The 25,476-nt window shown below is 44.7% G+C and overlaps 1 protein-coding gene across 2 annotated transcripts; it reads right to left on the reverse strand.

Moving 5' to 3' along the window:
* Nucleotides 1-1,270: 1,270 nt before the first annotated feature.
* On the reverse strand, nt 1,271-25,476 carry RFWD3 (ring finger and WD repeat domain 3). 2 transcript variants are annotated; one of them, XM_074881666.1, is made up of 13 exons: nt 24,833-24,863; nt 22,202-22,577; nt 20,607-20,842; nt 18,736-18,836; nt 18,435-18,632; nt 16,138-16,229; nt 13,896-14,010; nt 8,672-8,900; nt 7,320-7,470; nt 4,927-5,103; nt 4,089-4,303; nt 3,608-3,825; nt 1,271-2,978 (listed from the first exon to the last, which is right to left on the reverse strand). In XM_074881666.1, exons 2-13 carry the CDS (start codon nt 22,573-22,575, stop codon nt 2,835-2,837), a joined length of 2,250 nt encoding a protein of 749 aa, XP_074737767.1. In that variant the 5' UTR covers nt 22,576-22,577; nt 24,833-24,863; the 3' UTR covers nt 1,271-2,834. The 2 variants fall into 2 exon arrangements, with proteins under 2 accessions (XP_074737767.1, XP_074737766.1); XM_074881665.1 differs by lacking the exon at nt 22,202-22,577 and having other exon boundaries at nt 24,833-25,476.

A 25,476-nucleotide genomic window follows, 5' to 3' on the forward strand; every position in this document is an offset into this window, starting at 1 on the left:
CTGGATTGTATTCAGCACCGGCACGGGCCCTGGGTTTCCTGCCAAGCTGCCACCGCAGTCAGCTCTGGCCAACGCTGTCCCTCAGGCCTGGTTTTGCAAGAATTAAAATTAGGAAAGGTGCTCCCCTGCAACAGCCTGGAGAAAAATGTTAAAAAAATGCCGGTGCAGAGCTAAGAGCAAGGCCGTCTGCAGGAGCCACAGCGCTGCCCAGCTTTACCTATTGCCTCACATCAGATTTACTACAGGAATTGCCAAGGGGCCGCCCTGCTTCACGATAACAAAATCTTCCCAGAGACAGAGGCAGAAATAGCCACAGAGTGGCTTATTGCCTAAAACGCCAGTGAAACAGCTCAGCCTCTAATGACAGCTGCCCTGCACCCTGCAGAGACACTGATTTTTTTTTCTTCCTTCTATCCCAGAATCTGCCCCTTTGACTCTAGACAGTGATGAGCAAATATTTAATTAACACATTTGACCTTTTATCAGCCCTCAATACTGATAGCTTTCTGCATGCAATTTAGGTGCTCTTTTCCAGAACCTGCTGCAAACCTGTGAGTAGGACAATGTTACAAGGTTCTTCACATTTCAAATCTTTGAAAGTTTTCTTAAACTCTGGATTTGAAAACTGAGAGAGCATGGAAGTGTCATCTTCCGTTATTATTTTAATAGCATTTAAGTTTGTACTTCTTAGTCCTGTAGGGCAGTATAAAGTAGAAAACAAGTGCTACCTAGGAAATCAAAAAGCTAAGAGGCCTTTTAATTCCTTTTCTTGTGTATGTTTAATATTTCCCCAAATTTCTTGTGAGAAGGGGTTGGAGTTGACTGAGCATAAATGATGCCTCAAAATGGCTGAGAACAAGCAGCTCATTGCACTAAGTTGTCAGAGTGCAGCCTGCTCCTTCTGGTTTTAGCTGGTCTTACTGGAGACCATCTCAGTGTTACTCTTTCTACTAACCCTTTGTTCCCGATCATCATTAAAATGCCGAAAAGTCTCACATCAGTGAGTTTGTTTCCAGTTTAAAAGACGTCTCAGGTGCACAGCCTGGCTCAACCCTTTCCTTTCCCCTCACCTGGTCAGAGCAGCGTGGTTCAGTGAGGACTATTTTGTCACTAAAGGCCTCCATTATTTCAGTTTGAAGCCAAGTGTGACTTGAAAATACTACAAAGCATGAGAAACCTCACCTGCATCCAGGGATGCTTGTTGATGTTCACAAGATACACAGTGTATATCACTGAGATATTTTTAAAGGACAGCAGCACCAGTTATACTTGATAAACTATGAACACTTTATTTGTACAGTATATAAAAATATAGGAACAAAATACTATACAGAAAAATATAAAGTTAAAAATGAGATTGAGAAGATCTCTGTTTAAGAGGGAAGACAAACAGGATCACACTGTGCAAGCCTCAGACTTCAGAAAATAAAACTGTTCTGGCAATTTAAGTGGTGGCACACTCAATCCAAACAGAACAGATGCTGCTTACCACAGCCAGAGGCAGAGGTGTGCCGAGGGATAAGTTTCCAGCACAGGGAACTTGTCTTGCAGCTTCCGACATCCTTGCAAGTTTTCGTTAAACATAAAGTGAAATCTAAGTCCTCTTCCATGATCTGACCTGGAGATAAACGTTCTCACACCCCTCAGCATATTTATGGTAAGGGTGCCAAGAGCCCACTGTACCTGGCCAGCACACATCCCCTGCGCTGCGAACCCACCCCACGGGCTCAGCTTTACGTAAATCAGCCAGTCTGCAGCACACTTGCACACAAATACAACCGGAAGCTGCCTGTGACCTGCCAGTGAACTGGTAACTATGATTTAAGGAAGGCAAAAGGTCAGTGAAAGCAATCTGATGAAATCCCTGAGTCTCCACCAGTTCCTCAAAGGGGGGAAAAAAATAGAAAGAAAAAAAAAAACAAAAAAACCTAAAAAACAGCAGCCAGCATTCCTTTCCAAGGTACTGTCTCAGTGCATTGCTGTCTTTAAGGACACCACAGACTTCAGCAGCCAACAGTACATCTCCTCCTCTTTACCTGTACTTCTAGTGTTTCATCTTCCACAACCAAACTGTCCAAGTTTGCTTGTGGGTGAAGCAGGAAAGAGAGAAGGAGGAAATGGGGGCAGAGATTAATGAATTACAGTGCAAAGTATATGCTCATGGGAAAAAAAACCAAAACAAAACAACAAAACAACAACAAACACAAAGAAAAAGGTTCTCTGTAGATTTTCCAAGCCTGTGCTCTCCACAGGTACAAAACAGGGTCTGTCCTCATCAGGCAATAACTGCCAACTGACCCTAGACCTTCAAAAGAACACGGGAGTATGTTCTCTAAAGCAGTGAGCTTGCCTTTACACCGAGTATCGGCCACGCTAGCGAGATGCCAATATCGCCACCTTTTCATCACCCAGTAATCACACCAGGACTCCACGAGAAAGTGCGGTGGGAGTCTCAGGTCTTCGAGTTCCTCTTATTTTGTTGATTCGTAGAAGAGATTTGCAAGTGCTGTATTCACACTGGAAAAGAGTGCAGCAACACACGCTGGAGACAGTCCAAGAATTACTGCTGTGCTGAGGCAGCTTGCGGAGTCTGACTGAAGAAAATTGACCTAAGAAGAAATAAGGGTAGACCTAAAAAGGAAGATGGAGGAAGAAGGGAATTGCTCCAGGCACCAGCACATCCCAGTTCCTGCCTACTGCCAGAAAGGTGCTGTAGTGGTTCCTTTCTCCTGTAAGCAGCACGTGCAGGACAGCAGAGCCTGGGACGGAGCGGTTGTGTAGGGTTGCAGGTAGCAACACGTTTGGAAAGCCTCTGGCAGGCGTAGGGACCACTCTCACTGCCACTTGTAGAGCTTCACCGTCTTCTCAGTCAGAGTAGCCAGGAGGTGGGTTTGGTTCACTTCCAGGGGGCAGATATCCAGCACAGGCAGGTCAGCCTGCAGCTTCTGCAGCAAGGAGCCACTGCCAGCATCCCAGAGCTGTGGGACAGAGAGGGTCAAAGGCTGCAGAAATCCCCCCTTCCATACAGAACAGAGCTTCCTCTCTCTAGAGAAAAGACTTTCCTCAAGTTACTTATAGGACCCTTTCTCTACTTTTGCACCCTGCTTGGATGGTCTTTAACAGACTCGAGCACGACATCTCCCAGACTGCCCTCTCCTCTGACCCTGACTCACGCAGCCTGTTGTCCATCCCCTGCAGTCGAGCTGCTTTTTCACATAAAGGGCAACCCTTCCCCTCAGCTTCCCTGTCAGTCCCAAAGAGCCTGCGTCCCCCCTCGCAGCACATACCACCTCAGCTATCCCACCAAGCCTGTTACACCACTCACAGCGCCCAGTTGCGCCAGTGTGCCCAACTGCATTCCTCTGGTGGACAACTGGGGCTCGCTGCCTACATTCCTTTCGACGGATGTGGACCTTGGCTGATACCGAGTGTCCCACGCCATCAAAGAGTTACACCTGCTACAGCAAGTGCAGCAGTCCAGTCTGCACAGGGTAATGTGCGTGACAAGACAATTCCCACCAAAACACACTGATGCTGTGACTGATAAGGCTTCTCTCCTAAAAACTGCAATAAAACCCTCCACCACACTGCGAGCAATGATAGATACCAGGGCTGAATTAGATGCCTCATCACCGGCACACACAAAGACGCTGCCATCCTCCTCCGGGCTCTGAAAAATGGCGTTTTTGGTCAGCAACTTGCAGGTGGGCCCAGCACTGAAAGTCTGAACCGGGTTAGAAGAACACACCACATCTTCCGAGGCCTCTGTCAGCGGGCTGCAAGTCAGTTCCATCATCACACAACGCACACATGGGTTATTTTTACCTGTGTGGCAGAAATAAAAAGGTAACCTTTGGAAAACTGAATTGCAGACAAGTTTTAACTGTAGGAATACCAGCAACACCACCCTGCAGCTGCCTCCTTTTGCCCTCACCCAATTCTTATCTATGTGCAGATGCTCATTGCTCCAGCTAGGGCAGCTACTACATTTCTGCTGTGCCCTCTGCACCAAAGCTGCTGCTGAACTCCACGAGCAGCAGGCCAGAGCGGCGAGGCAAAGCGCGCTGCAGACGCGTGCCGTAACGTACTAGGCCTGTATGTTGCGAGGCAGTGCCGTGTGCTGATCTCCGTTTGAATATCGATGCATCCTCCAGGTTCCAGTGGCAGGTGATGAGGCCGGTAGGAGTTGTCAGCTTTCTGTTCCCAAAAGCAGGCTCCTTCCAAGGTCCCAGCTAATATTCCACCGTAAGGCAGTGAGGCTGAGGCCATCCGGGGCAGATAGGACAGCGATACCATGGGGCACCTGAAAGTGGGACTGGTAAGAGTCAGTGCTGCCAGCTGCAGCCATGTTGGTGCTCTGCCTCACCACTTCAGAGCTCGTCTCTCCCACCACATTGCAAAGAAAGGGCCTAAGGAGGCTACAAAATGGTCCTTCAAGCAAGGAACCCCAATGAGTTCAAGAACAAATGAAATTCAACTTAACTACTGAGCCTCATGTTTTAAAGGAGACAGCACACATCAGATGCGTGTAAATCAGCATTTGATTCCCTGAATAGAAGAGATGGAAGTACCAGCATCTCGCACCTCTTTCTAATTTGTGCTTTCCGAATTAAATACTAAACCCAACTCCAAAACAAATTCAATTCTCCTGCTTAGGCAGCACCGGTGGGTCCATTTCTGACCACTGTGTGCCTTGAAAAGCTACAGGTGCCAAGCACTCGTACTAAGTTATACATGTACCATGCAACCTCATGAAAGGCTTCTCAAATCTGTGCTAAATTTGAATGTTTGAACAAGAGATTCACATAAAACAATTTAAACTGTTACAATTGCTGTGTGATTTATGAAAGAAGCTTTATTAAGCTAAACATATAGCTTAATGTATATTAGTGAAGTTGAAAGGAATGAAAAGTCCTTACACTGTACCTGGACTTCTGAGGGACTAGTTCCTGGACATGAGAGTTCGTGTCTCTCAAATCATATATCATGATAGAGCCATTGACCAATCCAGCGTAGATGTAGTTTGCATCATCGAGGCACCAGCAGCAGCTCCAGACAGGACGGCCAGCATTGTATGTCTGCACCACAGTGTTTGTTGCCAAGCTGCAGAAGAAGAGCAAAGTGTTGGCCTGTGGCACAAGCATCTACTGATGACAAAATAGCATAATTAAGGTAAGTAAATACAGCTTTTAAAAGTCTTTAGACAGAAGCCTTTCTCTTGACTGAATTCTGAATTAACTCCTCCTTTATTCCAGACACAAATCTGGAAAATCTAGACAGAATCATCACTTGGATATTGCCAAGTGATTTATAATTCTTTCAGACCAGTGCTTCTTTTTCCAGATTGATTTTTGGAGACTGGGAAAGGAAATGCCAGAGCAGGGTCTCAGCTGCCTTACTGGAAAGAGAAAGCTAAGTTACTTTTCTGGAAACAATTAGGAGAAGCAACTCTAGTGTAATCCCGTAATACTGCATATTCCTGAGATCACATCTCTTCAGATTACATTTCTCATTAATTTTTTTTTTTTTTTTTTTTTTTTTTTACACACAAGAGTAACAGTGCTTATGCCTCAAAAGAATCCAATTTAAGCAAGAGTGAGACAGTGAGCGGGGTAGACAATTAAAAGCACATTTAGTGTTAATTCTTTAGAAACAATTTGTGGAAGGAAGAAGAGGGGAGTACAGAGGGGGACAACCCAGAATAGCAGATAAAGTTGGTGTCCGATTAGAACATACTTGCAGTGAGCAGTGCTGTCAGCAGAAGCTCAGCACATTGAGAACAGTGCGAGATAGAAGAAAGCACATATCAAAGTAACTCTGGATATCCTTTGCAACACATGGGTTTCTCCCCAGGGGAGGTAATTATGCTCAGAACTCCAGAGAAGCAAGTCATTGCTCCCGGGTAAGTACAAGGGGAACAACCACAAAGACAAATCTGGCTGGGGAAACAGGGAGTTTGATATCAGAACAGCGTCTGGTTCAAAACAACAGGAAAAAAAACCCCAAAGTCATGGTGCTATTTTAAACTCTTGCAAGCCAGACCAGGAGACTTAAGGACATCTAGCATAATTCCTTTTGGTAGGATGACTATGAAATCAATAACTAGAGAAGAAAGATGACCAAAGGGGAACTTTTCTTTCATAGGGAGACTGAAAGAAGTATAAAGATGCTGCTGAAGCAAGCACTTAACTCCAGGACATTCTGGGATCAAGCACAAAAGCAAGAGGATCACAAGTTCCGATGCAGACGAGGCAGTGAGAGGCAGATAGGGGAGTCAAACGTCGGAGCAGATACTGTGACGAGGAGCCGCTCTCCAGATTAAACCAGGAAAAGAATACCAACCTCATCGGTTAGAAATCTGACATGCTGACTTTAGCATAGGAGACAGACAGTTTTGTTTACTTTTAACTAGTCTAGCAAACATTTCAACATGGTAAGAAGAAAGCAACATTCTTTACATTTTTGTTGCAGGATTAAGTTCTCTCCATTGCTTCGCTCGTGGGAAAGAATTGGGACTAATCAGTCATAACAGACACATACCCTGCCTAACCCTATACTAACTGACAGACAGATGTGCATAAAGATGTTAACATAACTCAATAAGAATCAATCAGCCAACAAAGTTCTGAAGCAGCTTAAGTTTAGGATTGAAGAGCAGCACAGTAGCAAGAAAACAGTCATAGACTATAAATTCTAACAGGACTGGACACATTTTTCTCTCAGCCTCTGCATAATTAGTCTTCAACCTGCTGCTTTAAGCCTCTGCTAGCTCCAGAGAACCTGTGCTCCTCTAGCATGTGCTCAACAGTGCTGTCTATGCCTTCTGTGTCTCAGATGAATTCCTTCTTGCTCTGCAAGAAGTTTAAAATCAGAGAAGCCACGGAAGGGTTAGCACAGGGAAGAAAGCGCCCAACCTAAACACCCCTTGTTTCTGTTTTATGCCATACAAGTTTCCATGTTTCACACTTCCCTGCAGTAACAGAAAACCAAGTGAATAGTAAATTTCACATCTATACATTATGCTACGTTTGTTCACAAGACAGCTTGGCCAATCTGTGTTGAATTTCTTGTTTTCTTCTGGGAAAAGCATCACAGACAGCTGGCTCCATAACACCTCCACCTAAAAGATCCAAAAGCATGAACAAGTCTTTCCCTCTTTTAGTTCCCACATGCATGGAGAATATACAGACCTGATCTCATCTTAGCAGCATCTTTTAGAAAGCAGAATAGCAGTTGCTGCAAGACATTTCTAGCAAGACAGAACAAAATCCAATCCACTCTCTTGCACATAAGCAAAACTCTGCTGGGACAGGGCTCACCTGGTAAGTTTGAGAGTGTTGTCCAGAGCAGCAGAGAGCAGCAAGCCATCTGCTCGGCTGCCAAAAGCCAGTCCCCGAATCTGTTTACTATGGATGGGGATGTACTGACTGCTCTTCAGGTTGGCCACGCTCATCATCTTAACACCACAACCTGTCACAGAGTAAGGATAAAGCAGGTTACCGCAAAGCGGCATACATGTAGAACCAGCAATTCAGTGCCAGAACTACAACGTCTGTTCTGAAGCCTGTGGTGGGGTGAACACGTAAACGTTATTTGCTGTTCTGGAGAAGAACTGCCACAAATCATTCTTTAGTTCAAAAGGCAACAGGCCTAAATCCTTAAGGATCCCAGCCAGCAAGAGCAAACTCAGTATCAGTGTTACAATTTTTGTTACAAGAGCCTGCTGCTCTTTAGCCAGTTTTTTCAAAGACATTCTTGCCTAGATAAAAACAAGCACAGTAGGATTACATGGCTATTTAAGAGAACAAGTGTCATTGCAAAGAATGGTTACAGGTGAACTTAGCCTGTGTGCTACAAGAGTCACCACAAAGCCTCCATTCAGAGATTCATTCCCTGGCTCCAAAAGCCAGAAAAATAAGGTCAGTGGAATGCAGAAAACAATTTTGTTATGCCTAGATAAGGCATATTAATCTCAAAACCATTAACCAAATAAAGTAAGTGTCATCATTCAGCAAGCATTGAAGTACTTTGCAAATAAACTCTCTCAGACTCTAATGCTACATCTATTTCATTGAAAAAGCAAGTTGGTGCTGGTCCAGATGTCAGGTCACTTGCCCCTGCCCTTAACAGTGAGACAAAAGCAGGGCTGCCCATGATTTCTTGGCTTCCTATTTCCTCACTGGGAAACAGTGCTCCTATCAGTCATATTAAACTTTTTTTTTGCCCACCCCCCCTGCTTTTTTTTTTTTAAAAGAGTATTGACAAATCAGCTGCACATGGATCAATCCACCTGCAGTTTGGGGTAATATTTCTCCCTCAAGCACTGGAAGCTTCTCTGCAGGCCCTAGTGTGCTGACCCCTTGTTCTTTCAGAAGACCCACCTTTGCAAGGACCAGACACACCTTTTATCTTCTTGTGGATGTGGCACTTCAGCAGAAGAGCCAGAGACCCTCTGCTAGAATTCTGCCATAGAAGTGACAGGGGAAAGAAGCTACCTCACTAAGCAGAAGCGACCAGCACAGGGGCCAGATGAACTGCAGGGGATCTTATGAGTATTCCCAGTTTACAAGGCACATGCAGAGGTCAAGCAGAGAAGTGGGGAGCAGGGAGCAAGCAGAAAACACATTTTACTTTCATCTATGAACCCCCAAATCTTGACTTGCTTAATTACCAGGAATAAAAGTAGACTGTGGAGAAGGCTGTGATACCACGAGACAACTCAGCGAGTCACAGTATGCCATTACTCTGCAGTTCCCAGTCTGAGACACCACAAAAACCTTTTCCAAGTGGTACTTGCGCTGGCTTTGGCTGGAGGGGAGACCGCCTGGGGGGCAGGTGCGGGAGCTGCCAGGTTGCTGAGAAGCACTCGCATTGTGCTGGGCCACCAGAGCCTTCAGCTCCTGCAAAGAAAAAAACCCAAAGAGCTTTAATGCGTCACTGTGATGTAACCTTCCATGCTATCTGTTCCAAATGCTCCAACTGTACTTGTTCTCAGATAAAGAGAGAAAATATGGTCCCATTTCCACGCTGTTCCTGAAATGCTGGATTTCCAAGTCCACTGACTATGACAGTGAGCAACAAAAGCATTCAAATGCTATGCAAGTTCTGGCAGAGTGTACTCAAAGTCTGTTATTGTATGTATTGGACCCTGTGAAAGAGGACTCTTGGGCAACACATAAAAGCCAGTAACAATTATTACCAGATCAATGCTGTTTAGAAGAGAATGAACTGCCAAGTATTACATGCGGCTAAACCACAAGAGAAAGTCAATTAAAACCATTTTCCAGAATTTTCAGAATGCCCCATAAAAAAATAAAAGCCCAAGTTTTAACATAAAGGGTGTTGCAGGAAACAAGTCAGTCTATTTAATGAAGATGACCCTGTTCTTGTAAATCCTGGGCAGCAAATTCCAGGAACAACACAACTCTCAAGAGCTCCAGCCCTGTTTTCCACCACCTCCTCCCCCCTCTTCCTCCACCTCAGCTGATGAATGCTCAAGGATGCTCAGCAGAGACATGGCCAAAGGCAGCTTCCATCAGCAATAAGGTACTCCTAGAATTCCTCTTTCCACAGAGATCGTCAGGGGTGAGGTGGGTATGCAAGTAGTGGCACTGGCATAATGTCAGTCAACTAAAAATGTCCCTCAAAAAAGCACGTTGACCAACTTGTTGCAATCCAAGGGCAAAACCAGACCGTACAGAACCCCAGGGATATTGGAGGGAATGTATATATTAAGAAAATTGCTACTTGCTTTCTGTTATCTGAGCAAGATATGCTTCAAATACTGTGTAATTTTTAAACAATTAAGGGCCATAAGAGTGATATTATGAATACATTAGCAGATTGCAAGCTAGCTTCAGTATTGAACCAGCCACTACCACTTAACTCCTGTCTAGGCAAGGCAGCAGTTCTCAAAGACACAAGATCAAAGATCAAGCTCTACATTAATAGTTATCATCAAGACCTATAACTTTTGGAAACTGCTCAAGAGGAGAGCAATTCTGATATTTTACAGAGGTCTGACCTGTTTTGCATCAAGTGCATTGCAAATTCCCCAAGGGAATAAAAAACCTGAAGCTGAAGACTCAAGATGATCCCATTAGATCACGCAAAGACAAAACAACCTGGGGAGGAAGGTGTGGGGGTTGCCAGGATTCTTATGATGGAAGCTATAGTGTTGGGCTTAAAGTAGTCAGTGAAAACACAGGTAACTTAGAAAAAAGTGACTTAATCAGAAGTTAAACTTATTATTCCTAAAAGGCAGGAGGATACTACCACCACCGAGGATCAGAAAAGATTAAAGTTATTTGTTGCTCTGGGAAGTTTACAAAACTCCTTGTCACCTGCACTCAACATTCAACTTTTACACAAGTTATTAAAAAGGAAACCAGACAATTAAGAGCACAAGGACTATTAGTACCATGTTTACATTTAAACACAATGGACGAACCCAGCAGAATCAGGAAGTCTTACTGGAGACACATTACCACAGTGATTAAAAATGTTGCTCTGCAGAACAAATTCCACTAATTGTGCTCAAAAGTATGCTCTTCTGGCAATGTAAGCCTATACTTTCCTTCAAAATGCTTTGCAAAGTTTTCCTGATGCCTGGTGTTAACTAAGGGCCTTGAGAGCACACTCATGTGTCCACCTCCTAGATTTCAGCTTACCATTGTAGCGATGAATGAACACAGTCACACAGGTTGGGGAAAGAAGGGGATATACAACAGAAGTTTTCCTGAGGAGCATGCACGATAAGTAGAAGCAGGAGAGCACAATGAATACAAAAGGAAAACCACCAGCTACAAGAAATTCAGAACACTTTTCTTTTGAGTATTAGGTTACAATCTTAATAGCCAGTATGAAGCTTTAAAGACAAAGGCAGTTATCAGATGACTGTCCCTCTCTGGCTGTGCTCCCACATACCTCTCACAGAAGCCATGCCTGCTGTCTCACACCACACAGCCCCAGCCCTGCTTTAACAGAGAAACACAGGACGGTACAACCTCGAGCTGTGCTGCAGCACTACAGGGATTCCACCTTCCGTTGGTTCAGGTTCAAATTCAAAGGGTCACAGAGCATTTTTAATTGGCTTCACTATAAGTAACAGCTGAATGAAATATCAGCTTTTACTTCTTGTAGATCTCCCCCAGACATCAACTGGAGGTGAACACAAAGATCACAAAGATGAAAGATTTTTATGTCATAAAACAATTAGCCTAAAATTTTTCTACAGGTGTTAGGTTCACAAAATTTTATTGATAATTTGCCACCCAATTCTTTTTGGATGCTCTGAAAATCCTATTTAAAAAAGCTTTTCCAATACATCAAGCAATATAAACTGACCTTTGCAAGGCTCACAATTACACTTGCTTTCTTCTCCACAGCAGCATGCAATCTCCTGCCATTTCCCTGCCAGGCCTCGCTTTACTGCTCCATATGCAAACAGAGCTACTGTTTCTCACTTGCAGAAATGAAGCTAACTTACACTGAAAATTTTGGCAGATTCAGGAGGTGTACTGCAATAGCTCCCATCTGATTCCCCAGGTTTCCAAAATGCAAGTCTGAACCTGCCATGCAGTGCACACCATATAGCTTGGCACGGCACACGCGGCAGGTTTGCAAATAGAAACAACAGTTGAGAGCTTTCTTCCAGAGTTTTAGTTAACTACCTACCCTCTTTCCCCTCGACTTCAAGTTCCTTTCCTCATGTATTTTCATACATCTAAAGACTTAGAAAACATCCCTTTTCTAGCCTCAATCATTCTAAATACTTCAATAACAAAGTACAACGTACAATACTGTTAACAGACAAGAGCAGGGAAAAATGCATACAAACCTAAAACCAGGTCATAACTAGTGACGTGACTGCTGATGAAGCACAGCTCTCAAGGCTGTTAGCAACAAAAAAATGATTCACACAATGACTTCTGGAGGGGAACCGATGGCATTTGCTTTCCCTAAGACTTCAGACACCAAGGTTTGTACGCAACCAATGAACATCAAAACTGTTCCAATAAAGTTCTGTGCAACTGAACTTTGCCATACCAAACGTCCCTCTGAGTGTACAGATATTGCACACATTTCTTTTGTAATCCCACAGCACTTTGGTTTCTATATTGACTTACAGCTTTATATGCCAGTTAAACATACTGTTTTCTTACGCCATCAGTAACACTGCCTGCTGAAAGGACCAGGGCAACAGACTGAAGATGTAATAAGGCAAGTTCAGATTAGACATTAGGAAAAAAAAAAAACCAATTTCTCAGTGAGGATGGTCAAACAATGGGATGTCCAGACAGGATGTTGTGTGATCTGGTTGCGTACACTCAACGCCTGGCATGACAGTGCCCTGAGCAACCCAGCCCAACGCTGAAGTTACCCAACTAGAGTTGGGCTAGAAACCTCCAGGGGTCCCTTCCAACCTAAACGATTCTATGCAAGTAGTTGCTTTACTAGATGACCTCTCTCATAAGACAAGGAACTTGTCAGAGATATGCTCCCAATATAATCAAACAACTTTAGAGACTTATTCCAGACTTCCTGCTGATTTTCTGCTCCCCAGCAAATTGTTTTACTTTCAGTTTAGTCACAGTATAAACAAGCACCTTAAAATTGCTTCCAGCATTCACATTAACCACTATAGGACAGTGATGAATGCAGTATAAATACTGAACCAGCGCTGAAAGAACACAGGGTACTTAATCTTTAACACATGCGACTTCAATTCAGTTAGACTGGATACTCTATCATTTAACACCAAAAGAATTGCAGGAAGACATTATGGACCCGCAGTTTTATCTTATTCACATTTTTCTTAAGCCAGAGTTTGAAGTGGACCAATTTTCTTATTAGCTCTGATGAGCATACAGCTTCATGCAGGAATTTAGGCAAGCAACTTATAAAGCCTTATCTTATGTCACACAGGAAGACTTCAACAAAGAGGATGTTGCTTAATTTACAGACATGAATAGCCAAGGCTATAAAAAAAAAAATCCAGAAGTAGAGAAAAGCATAAAATTAAGTGAGTTGCTAGACAGCAAGAGATTAGATATTATCTACTTCATACAACAAAAGAGTAGCAAACTGGCTATGAAACAGGCTCTTGGAAAACCTAGCACTGGTGGAACATGCCAGATAATTCACAGTTGGAAGCACCAAGTAGAGTCCACAATTTACAGGAATCCTGCAAAAGCAGCTGTGATAGGTTACAAAATATCGCAGTATTGCATAAGCCAGAAAGGAAGAAATCATTTAGCAACCGGTCATTTATTTTCAGTAATTTGCATTCTAAGGGGACAGAGGTGCCTCTCAGCAGCTGTTCAGCCTACCCTACTGACAGGCCAGGTCTCATGGCACCAGAAGGTGCTTAAGGAGAACGTTGACTGACCTTCACAAAAAAATTAGGCTTTTTTTTGTTTTCTTTTGTTTTTGCAAATAGCCACACCTCTTCATAAATTACTTCTCAAAGGCTCTTGACTAACTAGTGATAACAGGTCCCATTACAGGTTTACTGTAGATATTTTCAAAACTTATTTTGATGCAGCTGAGAGAAAGATGAGGAGAATAAGTATGGTGTGTATTACAAGGCCTTTCCAGGCACCACCAAACCTGAGGAGGAATCTGCAACAGCAGCAAAAAACTCTACTGCTAAACTGCACTTGCAACTTTGCTTAAGTCTTAGAAGCACAAAAAAAAAAAAAAAGTCAGTGTTATGTAGTATACATGAATATGGCAGCCTGGGATGTTTAGGATACTCCTGATGATTCACCAGTTGAGTTTACTAAATCTTGCTTATTAAAACTGGAAGCCTGCCTTCTCTCCTCTAAGGGAACATATAAAACACAGGTTGAAGAGAAAGGGAATCCTCTGTGTATTAGCAGCATGAGACTCACCTGAACTTGTTTGCGGAGTTTGCTGCATTCATCTGTCAAAACCTGCAACTGGAGACGGCTCTGTGCAGATTCCAGCTCTGCCTGTCTCCGCAACATTTGCTCCTTTTCTAAAGAGCTGGAGGAACAAGAGAAAAGGCAATCCTTAGGACTAGGTATTATCTAGGATGCTTCTCTGGGCTGTCACTTCCTATCTTCAGACTTCATCCCAACACAAGTCCTGTTCAGGTAAATTCAAAAGTTACAGAAAATCTGGTACCACGCTCATCCAGTACATTCACCCCAAGATGTTCTCAGTTATGCAATCGTACCAAATGACTCACTCAAGTATTGTTCCATAGAAACAACAGCCTTTCTCCTCACCCTCTCCAAATGTACTAATTTAGTAGAGAAGAGTGAAAGAGAAATCACTTTCTTCCCCCCTACAGAAACAGTTTAGCAAATTCTCTACCATCAATGTCCATGTAATATACCATGTCAGTAACACAGCAAGTCATAACACAGCAAGATCTTCAAGCTTGTTTCTACTACCAGTAACTAATTTTCTATTTCAGGAAAATATAGCTGTATCAGAAATACACAGATACAGATAAGTTCTCTGTGACTGCCCATATAGAAGCCATACCTCACCTTTAACCTAAAAGTGCACATCATTTAGCAGCAGCAGTTTTGATAACATACTTCAATTTCTCTTTCATATAGGCTTTATGTATGAAGGAACAGTTAGAGGGGGAAGAAACACCAGTATTCCTTAAAATTATCTGTAGATTTGGTCTGTAACGTTGACCACCGCATTCTGCACTTCAAAAGCTGCAATATTGCAGTTATTTCAGCAGTTCATGTGCAGGGAGATCTAGCTTGCCTAAGTACCTTCTAAATATACAGACCTAGCCTTGCATGTTCACAATGCACTGTCACTTCACTTCAGCTTCTTCATGCAATTTTTTTTTTCTGCAGAAGAAACAGGTGAAATGCTGTATTTAACCATAGCAAACACATCCTTTACGCAAGTACCCAGAGCCTGAAGGCAAAGAACAAAACCCATGATCTTACTCCTAATTCAAGGCTATGTGCAAACAATATTGATGCCTGCATCAGTGTCCACATTTGTCCTCCACTCGTGGCCGTGTGCCACACAGCAGTCGCTGCCAGCAACTTCACGGGACTGACAGGCAGTCATTGCTGTCTACCTCCCAACAAAAACAGGAGGCAGAGGAGGTGTAGGGCAAGTGGGGAAGGGCTGCAGCGAGATTCTGAGACACAAGCAGCAGTTAGACAACTACCTCTCCATGAGAGATAACAAGATTTAAACACCCAAATGCCTTCTGTGCTTTTGAAAAAAATACTATTTATCGTTTTTGCAGTGTCAAACCAGTAAAAGAAGTGTGACCCTCCTAAAGGTACAGTTCAAACACCATCAGGAAGTGGCAATCTGGACAGAAGAGATATTTTCCCTTCCTGACAGTTACTCCTCAATCATTTCTGATTAATAATTACCAGGATAGTGAGGCTTCTATTGAAAGACTGCACTGAAAGAACAGCAGTATAGTTAGAGACATGTGAAGATGACCCCAATTAAATTCTATTCACTACAAGATTCAGGAGAACTCAGATATCTGCAGCCTTTTAATTTCAGAATAATATCTGTGTCAGCATCTTACTGAAAAGAAATTAGTCCCCATTTTCATACCCGCTCCTCCTTTTTCAACAAAAAAAATCTACCTTTAAGTTGGAGGGGGAAGTAGAGTCATAGTAATGCTTGCTGACCTTTTGTAAGTAAAGCTACATGAAGAGTTTGACAAAGCACGATGGAAAGTGATTCATATGAGAGATTACTCTGTTTAATGCATGCAGGAAAGATGGCAGAAAAGGTCAGCTATTCACCCCCCTTGCATTTCTAACTATGCCTCGCTTTTCTCATCTAATGATGAATTAGCAATATAGGGCTTTTTGGCAACAACTCTGCATGTTCTCCCATGATGACATTTCAGGGTACAGCTATTTCAGTGCCACAAAGCACAAACTCAAGAATTCTGTTCCAAAAGAAAATTCTTCTCACAGGTAAGACACGTGCAACCCAGCAAGGCCTTGGTTTGTTAAGCCACCCATACTCATGATAATCCCCAAGAGAATGCACAAGTTGCTTTAGACAATACAGGCAATTAAAGCATGAGGTGGAAGCCAGACTGCAGCTTTCAGTGGGATGCAATCAGTGAGGTCGTAGCTCTACGTGGAGACTCCGTACCTTTTCATGCGCTCCTGTTCGCTGGTATCCAGCGCCTTCAAAGTGCGAGCATACAGGATCACAATGTCAGAACGTTTTGCTTTCTTATTGCACTGAAACAAAAGGCAAGTTCAGTTCATCTACAAGAATTTAACTATCTAAACTATGCACCTCTACAAGCTGCTAGGTATTATTCTGAAAAATCCCAATAGGTTTGAAGGGAGGGGTTGTCTGCTTGAAAACAAATCCACAAAACCACAAACATTAACACAGCACGTTTGCCAGACGCTCCCTCATACAGACACCAGAGCTCTAATCGGGGCGACAACAGTTTCAGTCATGTATCCTACTGCAACTTGAAAAATGCATCTCCTTGTTTCCCACTAAATTTATTCTGCTACAGCACCAGTGACACAGCATGGTCAGGTAAGTTCCAGGGACCCAAAAAAAAAAAAAAAAAAAAAAAAAATCAGACAAAGGGGGGACAAAAGCTCTAAAAGAAAACACCAGCCCAACCTTTATTTTGAAAGCATTAAAACTGGCTGCTTGGCCAACAGACAACGATCTTGGAACCCCTGAGCATACTCCCAACTCTGTTATTGACATACTATATTCCTTTAATCAAATCCTATAGGCCCAAATCCATAAAAGCATTCCAGTGTCAGTATGAAGCACTGACATCCCACTGATTTCAGCGATACACGGGGAGTCAGATATTTCAATAATTTTGTGCATCTGGCTGTGACCATTTAGTAGTTTAGATTCACCTTAAAAAGAAGGGATAATACCTCCCCCTGAGTTGGAACTTGGAAGAAATTATAACATCTGCAAGCTCACTGTTTTGCAAATATACTTAGCTGATCAGAAAAGAGGCAGTGAATACTCAAATCAAGTAAGCTCTGCTGAACATTAAATTACTACGTGCACTTAAAATGCAGACTTCTCTATTATTTAGTAGCACGAAGATATCATGGGCAACAGTTTCAGATCAGACAACCTCCCCTCCCTTTGTAAAGAGCTGCCTTGCAGAGCAGTAAGTGGCTAAGACAGCTTTCCTGGCAGCCAGCAGCTGTCACTGGCAGGATCAGGAATGCTGCAATTTCACAGTAACTTGCACTCAAGCCACTTAGTATACAGAGCACCACGCACAGCAACTCTGTGCTATTCAATCAGAGAATGCCCAGTCGCAAAGGACAGCGACTGAAAACGAAGGGAAGATGATTTAGCTGCAAGGTTCTCTCCAGAGCAAGTTCTCCCAGGAAATTTTCAGTAAGTACATCGCTGGAAGAAAAAGAGGGGGCAAGCACCCCTTACGAGTTGTTAGGGTTCAAGAAGAAAGCAGTCACAAAATTCCAAAGAGCACAGATGCCAGGAAGGTCTGAGAATCCTGTCTGGGCCTGGAGTGGGTGAAGAAAAGCTTACACAGAATTGACAGGGATGAGAAAAATAAGGTTTGGGCCTTTGCTATGGCAACAGTGATTCTTTAGGTTTAATCACAGTGCATGTCAACAGGAAGCTTCTTTGTGCAGGATTGCCTCCTCTCAACAAGTCAAGTAAGACTATGGAAGCTCTCAAAATGACAAAGCCAAAGAAAACCTGGGCTTCCAGCCACCAACTCGGGAAGTGGCAGAGCTGAATCCTATTTACAAGGTACTCATTGACCTATTTTTTGCCAACATTCCTTTCTGGAAAAAACGGAGTAAGGAATGGAAGCACATCAAAAGCGTAGGTCTAATCAAAAGAGATCAGTATTACCCAAGTAAGCCAAAAAGAGCACCTTAAAAAGCAGATCTTCCACTTGCAAATGGACATTAAGGATGCAACTTGTTTCTCAGTTCACTCTCTGCGAGCTACCCAAACAACCTGCTTAAAAGGCTGCAAAAGCAGATAAAGCTCCAAACAGAAGCTTAATTGACCAAAAACGGTTCTCAAACAGATTTCTTGTCCAATAACGTATTCTTTATGCTTAAAGTTAATTGCTTCTAGGAATCTGTCTGCCATTCCCACACTCCAGGACCACAGTGCAGTGCTCTGAAACCAATTACAGGTTTAGCACTTGAACTCTCAAACTTCTGAGTCTGCTACTCACAAATGTTCTACTTCAGAGAGAAAATCCAAGTCAGAATTCTCCCTTTAAAGCAGTGCTAGTTGTTCCTGGCCTAGCTACATCAAAATAAAGGTGATTTTGGTTATTGCTGACAGCAGTCAAAAGTGGATTCTTCATGCAGCAAGCAGTTGTAACAGTTACAGTGAGCACACCTGCAGCACAAGTTACCCGCTAGCAAGTCCTCTCCAGTGGACATAAGTGTCCATTTTACCTGGGGGCACTTCCCTGCTTGTCCCTTGAGCCACCTCTCAATGCAGGTGTAACCAAACAGGTGTCCACACCGCAACGCTGAGAGACGGTGGTCCCCAGCGTTGGTCCACTGCTCAAAGCAGATTGCACAGGTATCCCCCTCCTCCTCATCCGGCGGCACGACAGGAACTGATGGTTCCAGTTTCTTTAGTGGAGTTCTCTAGGATTAAAAATAAACACACACACAATTTTTTTTTTTTTTTTAGAAAAATGCAGCATGGCCCATATTTAATCTGTCTCCAAAAGCATCTAGGTCATCTTACCTGCTTTTGCTGGACTTCAGCCTCTTCACCTTCTTGACTTCCATGTTCTGCAGAAGCTTGAGACAAAGCTTGAGGTGGGTCTGCTTGGACCTGACTGGAAACTAAAGAAGGCATTGCTTAAATGAACTGATACATAACGGGGGCGAAAGGAGTTCTCCTTGACTTGACCAGAAAGCATCGGGGCATAAGGAAAGCAGTGCAACAGCTACACAGGTTACATACAAAGCTTCAGATCAGCATCCTGGATCTGAAGGTCAGGCAGTCTGTGCATACGCCCTTCTATACACCCATGGTAGTGCTGAAAAACTACTCTTTCTTTTAGAGAAAGCAGCAGAATTTCAGCATATTCAGTGGAAAAGGAGAGGTCTTTTAAAGACAGCAATTGTTGTCGGGATTTTCTGTCCTGCTGGAAACAAATATATCCGTGTACAGGTCTCTAGTTAGGTTGATTTAAGGATAGAATCCTGCATCATTATGCCCAGAGAAAGACAGACACCAATATGAAGAAGTTATTTTGCCAAGGGATCTAAGCATGCATATTTCATGCGCCAAGAAAGCATTTACCGTATGCTATCTGTCCATTCACCCTGACTTAAGCAGTTTTCCAGCTGGTAGTTATCCGAACTATCAATTCTTCTGGGGCGTATGTTTTTCTGGTGGGCCTCTGTTAGCCCTTCTGCTGAAGCATGGGCACACAGAAACACTATGTTTGGATTACCACCACTAGCATATTAAAAAAGGAGCAGGAATCACTGCCTACCCCCTATCTCCTGACAAAACAAAACAGTTTAGTCACATTTAGTATTCGAGGCAGGTATTCTCAATCCAGTAGAGAGGTATCACCTAACCCTGGCTAATGTCAATGAAGTTTTCAGCCTTTGTGGTCCTGGGCTGAACAGGAACCAGTGGCTTATATAAGCAAAAAAGACAAGGGAATTCCAGAAAACCCTACAGAGAGCATATGTTCACACAATATTAGACAGCACAGAACAGCTTGAGCTCCTGTCACGTGTAAGAGTAGCTCAAAGCAAGCAGAATGAATCTGTTCAAAAGACACCTCATATATGTACCCTCAAAAAAGGTGTCAAGGTGAGCTGGCCAGTCAAAAACAAAACTAAGGGCAGAGAGTGAAGCCTAAGGACATTCCTTAGAGACTGAAGTCAAAAAATAACCTTGTTCTCATATTCTCTGAGCATCAATAACCTTGACTAGCAAGTTAACTACTTGTCACTCTTACATAAACTGCATATGTTCACCACAAACAATGTCATCGAAGTGACGTGGCAGCCTGTGAACATGAGTCTAGATAAAGGATTGCAAGCCAGAAAAAGCCAAGGAAAGAAAGAGACAAAGAGCCCACTGTCCTAAGTATCTCTACCTCCTCAGCTAACTGTCACAAGAAGTTACAGAAATGAAAAGAAAACTCTAAATTGAAGCAGACTGAAATCACAAATCATTAAAAAAATACTGAATCAGATCCTTCTCTGAAAGCTGAAAGCACTGCTGATCTCCAGAGATGTGACAATGGTCAATAACACTCCTTGATAATATATAACAGCGGAAGTGTGCTAAATACTAATCTCTAAGCCTGAAGTTATTCTGAACATTTCCAGGATTATTTATAAGCAGCAGCCTGCAAACAGCAAAGACTGTATTTAACATTATGGTAGCAATCCCCCATTGCTGCTTCTGCTCTCAGGAACTGCTTGCCAGAAAGCCTTGTGGTAGCAACCTGCTCCTGTCAGCTGTGGGCATAATGATCTCTTAGCACCGTCTGTCGTGAAGCTTGAAAGGATTTCCCCGCTGAGTTTTGAAACAGCAAGATGAGTTTCTGAAATCAAGTCTCTACACAGCTCAAATATAGCACAAACCTCCCGAGCTAGCTGCTGGAGGTGTCTCCTGGGCCGATGGTAACAGCGGTGCTGCAGCCTCCACCACTTCCTCCTCCTCAGCAGAAGAGCTGCTGTCAGAGCTGCTCACTACTATTGCTTCATCTGAGCTGTGTTCCTGGTTGTCCCTCACAATATGCGAGGGCTCCAGATGTGGAACTGGTCCTGTAGCTGGCTCTTGGGTCCTGCTGACTTGAAAGTAACTGTCCAATGCTGCCCTGAGTCCAGAAAAGCAAGAAATAAAAGCCAGTTATTTCAGGTAAGCTAAAGGCTCAGCATGTTCCTCCACACTTGTTTGCAGTAAAATTCCCAGGCTCTGACTGCAATAGGAAGGTATCAAAGTTAACAGACCTTCTCTGGTAGAGGAGCAATCCCACACAATTGCCCACTTTACGAACAATCAACAGTATCATACAGCGACCATTCATTTTACTCAGCTCAAAGAAAATCTCCTTTCTCATTACAGCAATGATGATGTCTTCTTTTGGGGTGGGGTGGGGGGGGGGTTAGAGAGAAGAAAAGCAAAGACATAAGTCTTGTTTGCTAATAGCCTAAGGAACTCCTAACCTGTACTTTACAATCCTAATTTAGACCTGGTTCCCAAAGCCACTGGCAATATTAGATACACGAGGCCTGTATCAGAGTTTCATTCCATGGACTACTTTGGGCCTAGACTTTCTACTTTCCTTCTTCTTTCCTACTGGAACTTCATCCCTGGATAGAAACACCCTCCCCTCTCCCCCCATCAGTTCAGCTATCATCTCAATTACCCTTCTGATTCAAAAGAGAAGTCTGTCAGGTTGCCTTCTAGCCCCGAGAACTCCAGTGACCTTCACACACAAATCAAGGGCAAACAGTACAGTTATGTTTAATCATCTGGGAGGAGAGGAGTTCTTGGTCTCACTGAATTCAAAGGCAATGCTCCAGTTAATTATAATCTTACCCACAGCATTTACGAAAGCTACAAAGATGAGACAAAACCCAAACAAACCAGAAATGGCTATTTCTTTCTGACTGGAGGGCATCCTGCTTTAACCCCATCACAAATAGTATTAAACATAGCATTTTGATTTTCTTTGCCCGGAGGTAACAAAAAAAAACCCTAGAGAAAAATATTAGTTTGCATGTTTGTGAAAGCTTCTGCAGCAATTGTCACCAGAAAACCTAATCAGGCAATCCCCAAATCAAAGGTGAAACGCTCCACCGAGCTAAATGCTGGCTGGAACTGCCAAGAGTCAGCACTGCTGCAGGAAGCACCGACAGGAATCTGGCAGAGCAGAGGGAATGGTGCGAGCAGAAGCTCTGCATCAAGATGGAAAGCATAGAAGGGCTCAGAAGTCAACATCACCACTGCCAACATAAGAAAGAGGAAGATACACTTAAGAAGAGCAAAGATCCTGCCAGAAGAGATCAGAGAGCGCTGTGCCATTATTGAGCTTAAAAGGTATATGAGCTGCCCAGAATTTGGCCGAAACCTGGGCTGAGCTGGGCTCTGTAAGCCAGGAAGCAAGGCAGTTTTAAAACAATGCCAGACTTGATAAGAGTGTAGTTCAGACCCAACTTCATTTCTGCTTTACCTGGCGCTGACTGTCCTCTGGGAGCCACCAACCCTCTGTTGCCTGCGAGCTCTCCTCACTCGCGGACGCTGCGTGACCTGTGGCACGGGCCGATACGGGTCAAACGCTCCTTGCAGCCTTTGCAGTCTGTTGAGAGCCACGGCGGGACCCACCTGCGGGTCAGGCTCAGCAGCTGCTTCCCTCGTACCAGCATTTATTATGCCAACAGCATCAGCAGCAGGAAGAACTGTAAGGCTGCCTCCTCCCTCACCGAGCACTGCAGCATGGGAGGACAGCGCTGCGTGACCAGAGGGCTCTGTGGGAAGCGTCCTGAGGTTCTCTACAGAGTAACCAGCCACTGGTTGGAGATCAACTTCCATCTCTTCCTGAGCCATTTCTGCAAAGAGTTGAAGAAAACTAGTATTTATTTGCAAGTGTGCACCCTACTTCTAGCCTGACGGTAGCAAGAATCAGGTGCAGCAGTCAGTGACTACAAAAGATTTTAGAATTCAGACTCGAGAGAAAAATTGTCCTTTTGCAGCAGAGCTAAACCATCTCAAGTCAATACACGTACGTGAGCTAGTACAGCAGGGAGCACCCTCCCAGAGTCCTGGACTCCAAGTCTTTGGCTCAACAGCAGCTAGTACCAAAGGCACATTGCAAAATCAACTTAAGTAAACCTTTGGATGAGTATGGAAAGTTAAGGGTGTCTTGCTGGCATCACTTACTTGCCAGTAAATTCATATGGATCTTGGAGAAGAGAGTTTGGAAATATTCTAGAGCAGCACTGCACAAACACCCACAAATACAGCCAGAAACAAGCTCTATAATGCAGCTGTGTGTCCATCACACCGCGCTCTCTGGAGGTGGGTTTATTTTCAAGTTTCTTCAAATAAAATTCCATTACGGTAACAGATCACTGCCAACCTTACCCACAGCTCACTTAACAGGCCTTCCAAGTACTTTATATTCACCAACACCGTGCAAACCCAGAAAGGGTATCACAGCAGAACCCACAACTGAGATGTTACAGGTAGCAAGTTACCTACAGCATCAGCATTTGTGGATCCCTATTCAGCCTGAGACTAGATAAACACGAAATCTGCAGTAAAACTTCACATATATTATTTAAGGATGGTTGCCCTGCAAACATCTTTGGGATAAAGATTTCAGGTTACCTCCTAAATAGAAGTGCTACCTTAGGTTTGAAGAACAGAGACAACAGTCTGTGCACTGCTAATTATTACGCTGCTGTCAGCCACCAAATTAGAGCACTTTAGTCACCCTGTTCTACAAGCTGTCTTACAACACAAAAAAAGTTCAAGATTATTTCATTAAATAGGTGCACCAAAAAAAATATAGTCCTTTTTTGGAGATGGGGGTGTGGATTAAATTCTGCAAGCTGCTGAAGGTCATTCACATTCTCAAAAAAATACTTAGGCAATCAAAAACCTGAAAAGCCTTGGGAATTGTAGACCTTTAGCATTACTTAAGAGCCCAAAGCACACACCAAAACTTATTAGGCTAGGCACTGTGCAAACAGAGCAAAGGCTGCTCTTAGTACAAAGAATAACCAGAAAAATGTACGTAAGAATTAGTAGAGGGGGATGTACTAAGGCGCACATAATTTTATAGACCTTTTAAGAAATTCTAACTTACGAATCATTTTATAATTCTTATCCTAACAATCAATTCAGCCTGTTTGGCCAAAAATAGATGTTAAATGCCACCTCCCACCAGAACAGTCATAGTCAAGATATAATAATATTCAACGATCAAGTACTGCTTCTCTAGCACTAGTTCATGATAAAACTGCTACCTATAAGCATAGCAGACGCTTTAGTTTCCCCATAAATTAACTATGAGACTTCAAAATACTGCATATATTCACCATTGCGGGTTAACTAACCCTGTGGATTTCTTAATAAAAGAAAAAAAAAAAAAGAGATGTTAATACTGCCATTCTTTCTGGAGGCAGCAAAGGCCAGTGCTCCCTGGCAGAGCCCGCAGATGGAAGGTCTCCATAAACAAGCTTCCTGGGCCCAGCTGAGAACGGCCGGAGCGCTTTCAGAGGACAGAGTGCGGGGCAGGGCAGCAGGCAGCCTCACAGCAGCCTCCGCAGTCCTGACCCGCAGGCTGAACGCTGAAGCACAAGCTTCCCCTTGCGGAGGGCCGCCTCCCTCGGCGCTGCTCGGGCAAAGCCAGGCCCCGCTCCACAGCTCCGGGAGTTACCACGCTGCAGCTGTTTTCACACAGTTAACCAAAAAAATCCAAACCAAGTGACGAGCACGCTCCACAAGCACGCGTTTATTTCTGGCTTTTTACAGGGCTCACTGATTCGAGCTAAGAGCTAGTCACACACGCGGCGCGGGAGGGGGAACATCTCTCCTCTGGCAGCCGCAGGCACCGCAAGCGCTCGGGACGCCATCCCCGACCTCCCCGTGGGCGCCTCGCGGCCCTTCAGGCCGGGGCCCGCCATCACCCAGGCCTCCCGCCGCCCGGCCCCCGAGAGGCCAGGCCGCGGCAGGACCCCGCACCCCTCCCCGGCGCCCGGCCGTGGAGTCCCAGTCGCGCCCGCGGTGCTCGGGGGACGCCGGGCCGGGGTGGGGGACACCCGGGCCGTGGGACCCGTCCTCGCCAGCCGCCGCTCACCTGCCAGCGGGCCCAACCGCCCCGCTCGAGCTCCGCGCCGCCCCACCCCCAACCGCCCTACTGGCTGGCCACCACCCTGCGCCCGCTTCTATTGGGCGAGCCGGGACCAAGCCCTCCTTCTCATTGGACAGTCGCTCTGTCCGTCTGTCTGACGAAACGAGGGGTGAAGGGGGCGATGGGAGGGGAGCCAGAGCCTGCTCTGATTGGCCAGAACGTCGTAGGGAGGGCGCGGCTGATTGGGCGGCCAGACGCCCGGCAGCCGTAGGGGGCGGGGCAAGCGCCGGGGAACGAGTTTCCATTGGGGGAGCTGCGGCTGGGGCGAAAAGAGCGGGAGCTCCAGCGGATTCAAACAGGGATCGAGGTGGGCGGGGCGTTGCTATGGCGGCGGGGCCCGCCGGGCCCGGAGGGAGCCCTGAGGGAGCCCGGGGGGAGCCGGACCCCAGCGCCCCGCGGGCAGCGGCGGGGCCGGGGGAAGGTGGCTGGGTGGCGTCCCTCTGGTCCCCCCGGCCCCTGGGGTTCCTGCGGCCTCCCCTGGAGTCCCCGGGGCGGTGTCTCGGGGGGTCTGTGGCAGGGTGCCCTTGCCCGCCAGCTGCCTCTGAGGCCAACCCAGGCACGGCCCCTTGGAGAGGTGAAGGTCTGGGCAT

The sequence above is a fragment of the Strix uralensis genome, chromosome 12 (assembly GCF_047716275.1).
Source record: "Strix uralensis isolate ZFMK-TIS-50842 chromosome 12, bStrUra1, whole genome shotgun sequence".
NCBI lineage: Eukaryota > Metazoa > Chordata > Aves > Strigiformes > Strigidae > Strix > Strix uralensis.

Coding starts and splice junctions, on each gene's coding strand:
- RFWD3 (XM_074881665.1), bottom strand. CDS start 25,476: ATGCCCAGACCTTCACCTCTCCAAGGGGCCGTGCCTGGGTTGGCCTCA. Junction 20,843..24,832: donor GCGGTTGGGCCCGCTGGCAG/GTGAGCGGCGGC, acceptor TTCTGGACTCAG/GGCAGCATTGGACAGTTACT. Junction 8,901..13,895: donor AACTCCGCAAACAAGTTCAG/GTGAGTCTCATG, acceptor TTTTCTTTGCAG/GAGCTGAAGGCTCTGGTGGC.